Source organism: Phalaenopsis equestris, unplaced genomic scaffold, assembly GCF_001263595.1.
Source record: "Phalaenopsis equestris unplaced genomic scaffold, ASM126359v1 Scaffold000702, whole genome shotgun sequence".
Lineage (NCBI taxonomy): Eukaryota > Viridiplantae > Streptophyta > Magnoliopsida > Asparagales > Orchidaceae > Phalaenopsis > Phalaenopsis equestris.
In genome coordinates, this window is record NW_018165142.1 from 473,880 (window position 1) to 484,093 (window position 10,214).

The following is a 10,214-nucleotide window of genomic DNA, read 5'->3' on the forward strand; positions in this document are numbered from 1 at the left end:
ATTCTCTGGTGTTCTATGTGAAAACTTCAGTAGTTAGAGGAATAGAGAACAGAGATTACCGAGAGAGAGATATCGGGAAGGTGTGTTCCAGCATTCGCATCTAATATCCGCACCCTTTTCTCAGCACAGTAGTCTGAATAATTGAGGAAAAACGAAGATTCTAGAGCGGTAAAATTACTTTGCACTCATACAATGTATATTGAGACTATTCTATATTAACGTGATTCATGTATGGTATTAACCCCCTCAAGCTGATGGGTTTGGGAGAAAACCTGAAGCTTGGATTGGAGTAGCTTAAAGTGTTGTTTGGTGAATGTTTTAATAAAGATGTCGGTGGGCTAGTCTTGTTTATTGATGTTGTGGATTTGTAGAGAGACAAAGTGTATTTGATCCCGAATGAAGTTGTAGTCGATCTCAGTATGCTTAGTGAGATCGTGGAATATTGAGTTGTTTGGTATTGATGTTGTGGATTTGTAGAGAGACGAAGTGTATTTGATCCCGAATGAAGTTGTAGTTGATCTCACTATGCTTAGTGAGATCGTGGAATATTGAGTTGTTTGCTATGGCCATCGTCTAGATGTTATCGCACGAGAGCTTTGTTGGATGAGATTGGGCCTCACCGAAGTCCTCAAGAAGACGTCGTAACCAGTTGATTTCAGGAGTTGGTGTTGCAAGAGCCCTCTACTTGGCCTCGGTGGATGAACGGGCAACAATGTGTTGCTTTTTGGACGTCCAAGAGAATGGCCACAAAAAGGTGTAGAATTATGTAGTGGACCTGCAATTGTCAATATCCCTGACCCAATTCGCGTCTATGAAAGAGTATTAAGTGTGATCCCCATGTGTGATCTTAAGTCCATAGTCGGCGGTGCCCTGAAGATATCGCAAGACTCGTTTTAAGAGCTGGACGTGATAGGTTGTTGGGTTATGCATGTGTTGGCATAGGCGATTCACCATGAAAGAGATGTTCGATCTTGTGATTGTTAAGTACTGGAGGGGGCCCGTCTTTTCTCTTAATTTTGTAGATTCTCCATAGGTTGTGAGGTAGGAGGAGAGGTGTCTCTTTTGATTGGTAACGGAGTAGAGGTTGGTTTACATCCCAACCTTTTGTTTTGGAGGAGAATCTGAGTGAGATATTTATGCTGATCTAGAAATAGGTAGTTATCTTTTCGGGTAACATCAATCCCGAGAAACATTGAGACAGGGCCAAGTTTTTTAAATTGGAATTTCGAGCTGAAACGGGTCGTGAAGTATTGAATTTCAGCCATGTTGTCCTCTGTAATTAGGATGTTGTCAACATAGAAGAGGATGATGGTCTTGAGTCCAGGTTTGAGTGAGATAATTATAGAGGGATCGGTCTTGCTTATGGAGAAACCAGCTTCAATAAAATTTTTTGAAATAGTGGCGAACAATTACCGCTGTGATTGTTTTAGGCCATATAACATCTTTTTGAGTAAGCAGACATGACGGGGATATTGAGAGTCAATGTACCTATGTGGTTGTGGTTGCTTCATATAGATCGTCTCAAGTAGCTTACCATGGAGGGAAGCATTGGAAATGTCAAATAGCAATAGTAGCCAATTCCTAGTGAACGCTATAGTTAGGAATACACGACGATTAGTCATTTTAGCCCCCGGGCTGAATGTGTCATGGTAATTAACTTAATGTTCTTAATTATAGCCTTGTGTGACTAGGCGAGCTTTGTACCTTGTGACAGTGTCATTGGAGTGATATTCAGTACAATAAGTCCAACAACACCCAAGAATTGGTTGGTCCACTGGTGGTGGAACAAGTGCCCACATTCCTTGAGCCTGTAAAGCGAAAAATTCCTCATTCATGGCGGGTCTCTGGTGGGCATGCTTGGCGGCTTGCATGTATGAAGTAGGATCGGGAGGTTTGTGTAATTGGTGGAGGAGGTTAGGTTTAGTAATATGTTTGAGTTTACCCATTTTACTTCTAGTTAGCATGGGGTGGTGGAGTTGCGGGAGGTTAGCGGTGTGGGAATGGGATCAGAAGCTGTAGCCGTGGGATCTAAGTTTGTGATGGGTTGGGTGGGGAGTACAAGTGAGATGGTTGAAGGTGTGGTAATCGAGGTGTTGGTAGGTGATAGAGGGGAGGATGCACATAGTGATGGGGGAACAATAAGCAGAGGTGTAGTTGAGGAAATGGAGTTTAGGATGGATGTAGGTAAAGGAGAGGATGATTGGTATGGGAAAACAATTTTATCAAAGATGTGTTGAAAGATGAAGAGTTGACTGGAAGTGGGTTGGTAGCATTTAAAGCCCTTATGATAAGGAGAATACCCAAGGAAGAAACATGGTTTAGAGTGAAGTACTAGTTTGTGATTGGAGTGCTGTCGCAACCATGGATAACATTGACGTCCAAATACTTTGAGATTGGAGTAGGTGGGTTTGTGGTTATGGAGAAAGTCGTAGGGTGATTTGTGATTAGTATTTTTGGATGGCATGCGGTTAATAAGATACATAGCTGTAGTGCGGTGTCCACCCAAAATTAAAGAGGTAGAAAGGCATCTTGAAATAGGGTGCGTTTGGTTTCAATAATGTGGCAATGTTTGCGTTCTGCAACACCGTTTTATTCGGGGGTGTGAGGGCATGAAAAATTTTGGTGGATTCTATGGTGGAGAAAATTATGGAGTCGGGAACCCTTCCTCCGTCAGATCATAATACACGCACAACAGTATTAAATTGGATGTGAATCATTTTAAAGAAATTGGATGCATTTTTGAGTGGTCTCATCTTTGGTTATCATAAGGCACACCGAAGAAAGTGTGAGAAATCATCAATGAAAAGCAAGTAATTTTTATATTCTTGATTAGATAAGATAGGCGCTAGACCACATACATCAGAGTGTATTTAATGTAGAGGTGCATATGTATGTAAAGTAGAAAAGGGAAAAGAATCTCTATGACTTTTGTTGCAACTGCTACTATTACATTTAGAAGTTGGTGTTTGTATGCCTAAACTTGGTGTATGCTTAGATAGAAGCTTGAGTACATCGGAATGTGGATGTCCGAAATGTTTATGCCAAAGATTCGAAAGTTGTGTGAAAGTAGCTAGTGTCCGGATTTGATATGGAGAGGGACTAAGTAGGTACAAACCATCATAGCTGGTGCCCCAGAGTAAATGATGCTTCATGTTTGGATCAAAGATGGTAAAGTCAGTCATGTCAAAGAGGATGGAGATGTTATCATGAATCAGCTTGCGAACAGATAATAGGTTGTAAGAAAGAGAAAAACATGCTAAATTTGGGGTAAAAGTAGCTTACGGTGAGGAGTTGAGAATATGCCAACACCAGTATGTGTGATTGGAACAGGTTTAGCACTGCCCATCGTGACATATTCTTTGGTTGCAGGAGCAGCTATCTAGAGATGATGAAAATCACTGCCCATCGTGACATATTCTACCTTGGTTGCAGGAGCAGCTATCTAGAGATGATGAAAATCTGATTTAAGGTGAGTTGTAGTGCTGGAGTTCATGACCCAATTGGAAGTAGTTGTTTGTAATGCCGGTTTGGGAGGTATACACTCGAGATTGGACCCGTGCCAGCAAGTAGCTGACGAGTGTACAAGTTTGTTATAGATTTGGCATATAAACGGGAGTTGAGGTGTGCTTTGCGCACCCTTGAAACGGGCATTGCGTTGTGCTTCACCACGACCTCAAGTAGAGGAGGTTGATTCCGAGTACGAGTGTACAAGTTTGTTATAGATTTGGCATATAACCTGGAGTTGAGGTGTGCTTTGCGCACCCTTGAAACTGGCATTGCGTTGTGCTTGACCACGACCTCAAGTAGAGGAGGTTGATTCCGAGTAGCTTGGAGTGCGGCTTGCGCATTAGTGGGCTGCTCAATTCTCTGATTATAACTAGCTATGTTAATCTCCTCACTGCAAAAAAGAGAGTAGAACTCATCCATGTCTATAGGATGCAGTTGGGTGCAATTAGTCGACGGAAGCTTTGATATGATGCTGGGAAACCGTAAATTGTATAGAGTATAATGTCTTCTTGATCCAAATGTCCACTCGCTGTAGGGATGTTGTCGAATATTGTTTTGATTTTGGATAGATATTGTGTCATTGTCTGCTTATGCATCGAGAGGTTGTGAAGTTCATTCTTTAATTGATTCAGTCTCCAACGATTCATGGGCGGAAACTGTTTTGCAATGGTGTGCCAGATTTCAATTGTGGTAGAGAGATGCAAAACATAGGGGATGATGGATGGTGAGATTATGGAGTACATGGCTGCCATTAGGTTTTGATCTACAAGGATCCAGGAGGTATAATGTGCGTTCAAGGCCAGTAAATTGCCAAAAGTTTCAGTGAATTTAGGAGGACATGGAGTGGTTCCATCAAGAAACCCTAGGAACCCATTTGCCGTGAAAACTTTGAGGACTTGTGCCTTCTATAAGGTAGTTTTCTGTGGATAGAGAGTTTTGGGTAAGATGTTTGAGGTTACCTATAAGGATTTTTAGGGATTGGGAGAGGTAACCGGAATCTGCTCCATTAGCATCAGACTATTGCTTTCCCAAATTTGGTGATCAGTACTGATTCCCAAACTGGATCCACAGGCTCTGTCGATCTCAAGTGCTGGAGGAGGGAGTTCGAATGATCTTGAGCTTGATACTCTTATACCATGAGAACTTCAGTAGTTTGAGGAATAGAGAAAAGAGATTACCGAGAGAGAGATATTGGGAAGGTGATCTTGAACATTCGCATCTATTACCCGCACCCTTTTCTCAGTACCGTAATTTGAATAATTGAGGAAAAAGGAAGATTCTAGAGTGGTAAAATTACTTATTTACCCTCATACAATGTACCTTGAGACTATTCTATATTAACGCTATCCATGTATGATATTACTATGAATAGATTTAGGTTCAGTCAGAATGCTATTGGAAATGTTAAATTTCAGCTACCGGTTAAATTATATGATAAGGTTTAATAATTATGTACTGTAAAATGAACAAAATCTAACTTGTTTGTAATATTCTAGTTGTATAGATAATGCATTTAATTTTTTCAAATTTGGGCTGAATTCATGTAAATTGAACAAAGTTTAGTTATTTGGTTGAGTAGCCTTTTACTCCATTCTTTTTGACCGATGAGGCCAATCTAATCCTGACTAGGTAAACTCTTGTTTGAAGTAACTTGAAATCTTAATTAAAACAATTTTGGTTCTAATAGTGTTTGATTATGGATATTTAAAGCTAATATACTTAGACAATTGACTAAAATTTAATGAGTAATTAGTTATTTAGTTAACTAGAAACTAGTTGCTATTATTATTAATTAGATAGTGATAATAATAATAATTTAGCTTATTTTGCTCAATAAGATTGTTTGATTAGGATAATTAGTACCTAAATATATTGATTAAGAATTGTATGATTAATTCTGCTAATGAAATATAGTGTAGTGATTTTTATTTTAGTTTTCAAACATAATTTCAAGTATCTATTTCTACATGGAAGAAATATGTAGAGCATCCTATCCTAACATATTTTAGATTGGAATTATAGATAACATAGATTCTCCTCATTATGTAATTTCTTACATAATTTTGTTAATTTTATGTTCTTGCTAATGATGAGTAATAAGGAATTTCAGAAGTATCATACAATAGTTCTTCCTTAACCCAGAGAATTAACTGAGCATTGTACTTCTTCAGCATGAAAAATTACAAATGGAGGGGTCTTTCCTAAATTAGCCAAGAAGTATGGGTTATTGGGGTCATTGAATTTCTTCTTAATTAAAAAAGCATGTTTTGTTGAGAGAATGCTAAGGACGAGCTTTTAGCGGTTTATGTGAGATAGTGGATGAATCAAAACCATAATAATTGTGTTTTACCCAGTTCAAGAAGCTTTGCTTAAAGTTTTTTTTTTGGTGAGATTTACATGCATACCACACAACTCTTTTGTATTTATATATCTAACACCTAAATTTTTATTTTTAAATGTATACCATCTTGTTAATGCATGAAAGGATTTATTTCATATTTTAAAAGTTAAAAAAGTGTTTTTTTTTATGTGATACTAAATATTTGGGTGGTATAAATGTAAAAATAAAGTTTAGGTATTTTTTATGTGATACTAAATATTTGGGTGCTATAAATGTAAAAAAGTAAAGTTTAGGTGTTAAATAAATACATGGGAATTGAGTGGTATGCATGTAAATGCCTTTTTTTTTTCACTCTCCAATGCACCCTAGTCCGTATAAGCACCATCCCTTCTAAAATTTATTTAATCTTCTGAATTTGGAATGATGTTGAATTTGGCATCCTCCCTATAAAAGGGTAATTGGCCTACTAACCTATTTGAATTTGACAAAACATTAGGAGGCTCTTTGTTTCAGTGCTTTTATTATTTATTCATTTATTGATGTTATGTTTTGTTATGTTATAATAAAAGATGCTTGATTTGTTAGTATTTCTTGTATCAACAAAATCTCAATAACCCTAGCAGGCAAGAGGTAGAAAACCCAAATAGCAGCAAATTCGAATGTTATTTAGATTACCTTTAATCTTGATGGATAAAAAGAAAAAGAAAAGAAAAGAAAAGGTCTGAATTACTATGAATCATTCTAAATAGTAATGCATTCTTTAAATAAGATGATAAGTAAGAACATTGCATTGGAAATATCACACTGTTTTCTGGATAGCATTGTTAATGACAATGTTATGGTGATAGCAATGATATCTAAATAATTTTGAACCTAAAATGCTCTAAAATGACATCCCCTTGCCTGCACATAGTACTACATGTGATTGCACAATTACTTGCTTCAATGCGAAAAAAATATTTATAATATTAGGGCATGTTTGATATCATTTTTATTTTTATTTTTTTGTTATTATTTTTACTTTTGAAATCATGTTTGGTTAGTATAATTGTTGTATGTATTTATTTTTATTTTTAGAAATAAATCACCTAATTTTTAAAAACATTCTAAACATCTAGAATATTTTTAGAGTGTTTTTAAAAACAACTGTTACAACCAAACATGCTTTAGTTCAAATCAAAACATAAAAAATAAAAAAAATAAAAGTGAACCCATACAGGGCCTTAGGGGCAATTTGGGATCACTTTTGTTTTTTAGATTCTGTTTTTTGATTTTATTTTGTTGACATATTTAAATAAGATATGATTATTTTTAAAAAGATAAAACACTTAAGAGTCATTTTGAGTGTTTTCAAAAAATATTAATTTATTTTTAGAAACAAAATGTAAGAACATGTAAAAAATATACTAAACAACTTGTTTTTAAAAATAAAAGAAAAAACAAAAAATAAAATTGATTCCAAAGAAGTTCAGCTCTTTTTGTTGCATTCATTTATTGAGATTGTCCTCCTTTTAGCCAAATTTACTTCTATGAGTATGATCACTCCTACTTGCTGATCATTCGGCTGATGAATTTTTTTTTAAAATTTTGTGCACATTAGTTTCCGATGAAATATTAATTATAATTTTTAGGCAGCAATAAAGAAAAATTGCTTGCTGATCATTCGGCCGATGAATTTTTTTTTTATTTTGTGCACATTAGTTTCCGATGAAATCTTAATTATAATTTTTAGGCAGCAATAAAGAAAAATTATCTAGAAAGTTTTGGTTCCTATAATTTCCTTATTATGTGGCTCAAGTTAAAATCATTTTGTTTGGAATTCTTGATGAGTTCTTATTTGTTTGTAGGAAATTCTTAATTCTTTCTGGAATCTTTGTACGTTCATATTTTGCTTATGGTGCATTTACATGCATACCACCCAATTCCTATGTATTTACATATCTAAAACCTAAACTCTATTTTTTTTACATTTATACGCCCAGAATTTTCATATCACATAAAAAATACCACCATTTTAACTTTAAAAAAATGAAATGCATATTTTCATGCATAGGAAAGGTGGCATGTATGCTAAAATTGAAGTTTTTGTTTTAAATATGTAAATACATATGAATTGAGTGGGTATGTATGTAAATTTTCCTTTGTTTATATGAGTGTACTGTACTGATGTTCTTGAACAATGATAGGTAATTGAGTTTTGTGCTTGGTGTTATCTGAGGTAGAAGAAAAAAAGATGCCTTCAATTCAGTCAGCTTTGCCACCTGAGCTTGCTGACAATGTGATCAGAGTATGTATTTTTTAAATATATATATAATTTTTTTTTTTTTTACTTCAAAACAAATCTGGTTTATTTTATTTGCTGAAATTCTTTTTGAATTTTCATTCTAATCCAAAACTGGCATTTTTTGATTGGCAGTTATACCGCGAGTGCTTAAGAAGAGCTTACTATGTTGGTCACCAGGTAATTATTTTTCCTTCATCTAATTTATACCAAGTTATTTGGATTCTTGTCAGATACATTAAGAAAAAACACAATTTGGAGCCTGTAATCTTAATTTTAGCTTTTTTGCATCTTCCATTACAATGGATTTTATGCACAATCCTTTTTTTTTAGTGTTTTGGATGAGAAAAGCTTGATTTTGATTGTTGAGGAATAAAAAAAAAAATGAAAAACAAGTTTTATGAATTTCTGGGAGCATTGTTGCTCATTAATGATCACATTATGCAAAATTTTCAAGGATCTTGTTCTATAAATTTGGTTTGCTAGAAGAGATTTTTATTAAAGTGAGAGTGTGCTAGAGATTTATGATTGTGTAAGTTTTATAACTTTGAGTTTGCAAAATAGATATTTTTTTACTTAGAAAAAATATCTTCCTCCCGTGGTTTTAATTACATTTCTTATGAATTATGCGCCAAGTGTTCCTTCAATGAAATTTGTGTAAGTTTTATAATTTTGAGTTTGCAAAATAGATATTTTTTTACTTATGAATTATGCGCCAAGTGTTCCTTCAATGAAATTGACAAAATTATAAATCTTTGTTTTCATGGACCTATTAAATGGGAAAAAATATTGGCCGGCTATCCTAATTAAAATTTAATTGTAATGTCTATCAGAACTATTATTTTTGTTTTGGGACATTTACATTGATACCACCGAATTCCTATGTATTTAATTATTATACTTTTTACATTTATGCCGCCCAAATCTTTCATATCACATCAAAAATATCACCATTTTAACTTGAAAAATAAAATTGAACTTCACATTTTCATGCATAGATAACGTGATATGTACGTAAAAGTGGAACCTTAGGTGTTTGATATGTAAATAAATAGGAATTGAGTGGCATATATGTAAATCTTCCTTGTGTTTTTATGAACATAATCTCTCAGAATTATTGGTCTAAAACGAATTCAATGACTCTTAAACCATCCTGATTAATTTGGGTCAGAAAACCCGGCTTCAAACTTGCACATTCAAACAGTTTATTGTCAATGAGCTCTAGTTGTATATAAGCATTTAGGCTGACTTTTTAAATTTTAGATATTTCAAGTGCCAAAATGTAAATATTTAGCTTAATTTCCGCAGCAACACAATACGAAGCTTGTTGTTGACATGGTGAGGCAGCAGTTCAAGAAAAACATGCATGAAACTGATCCAGTGAAGATCCAGAAACTAAAGGATGAGTAATTTTCCTTCACCATTTTTTTTGTAAATTCCTTTTATTTTCTTGAGGCTTTTAGATACATGACCACACAATTCATACACATCTACTTTTCAAATGCCTAAACTTTTGATTTTTATATTCATAGCACTAATCAAAAGTACCATCAATGTTAACTTTTAAAGACTGAAATACACCTTTTTCATGCATAACAACTATATGGTATTTATGTAAATCTTTCTATATTTTTATGTAAAATCTGCAATTTTCACAATTCTGATATCATTCTCCTTCTAAAATTTAATAGTGCTGCCAGAGGTCTCATCAACCATATTCTTCATGAGTCTGAAAGGTTGACAGGCCGCAAGTTCTCCAGCTCCAAATGATTTCCTGGTTTTGATGAAGTAATTGTTTATTTATAGAGTTCTTACATATCTGCCTTTTCTCTTTATCTCCAGCTCTTTTGAATATCTGTGTTTTGATGAAGTAATTGCTTGTCATGATTGGAAGTAAATTTAACTTGAATTCAGTTAGTTTTTGGCCTTATTTTTTGATTTCTTAAATTCATTCCACCAAAACCTCTCATATTGTATCTGTAAAATATCTTTAATACCCGACATAGTGCCCACTAAAATAAGGGCATAAATATAATTTCACATATTGTACTCCCAACTAGTTCTGTGAATAAAAAATTACACAAT

The 10,214-nt window shown here is 34.4% G+C and overlaps 1 protein-coding gene across 2 annotated transcripts in view; it reads left to right on the forward strand.

Annotated features, from left to right (window-relative positions):
- Positions 1–10,214, forward strand: part of LOC110030322 — a 10,667-nt gene extending 453 nt beyond the window's left edge. For both annotated transcript variants that reach the window (XM_020732987.1, XM_020732988.1), the window contains exons 2-5: positions 8,035–8,135; positions 8,265–8,309; positions 9,438–9,535; positions 9,821–10,214. In XM_020732987.1, the coding sequence (XP_020588646.1) occupies positions 8,082–8,135; positions 8,265–8,309; positions 9,438–9,535; positions 9,821–9,899 (276 nt within the window). In that variant the 5' untranslated portion in view covers positions 8,035–8,081 and the 3' untranslated portion in view covers positions 9,900–10,214. The remainder of the gene's footprint in view (positions 1–8,034; positions 8,136–8,264; positions 8,310–9,437; positions 9,536–9,820) is intronic.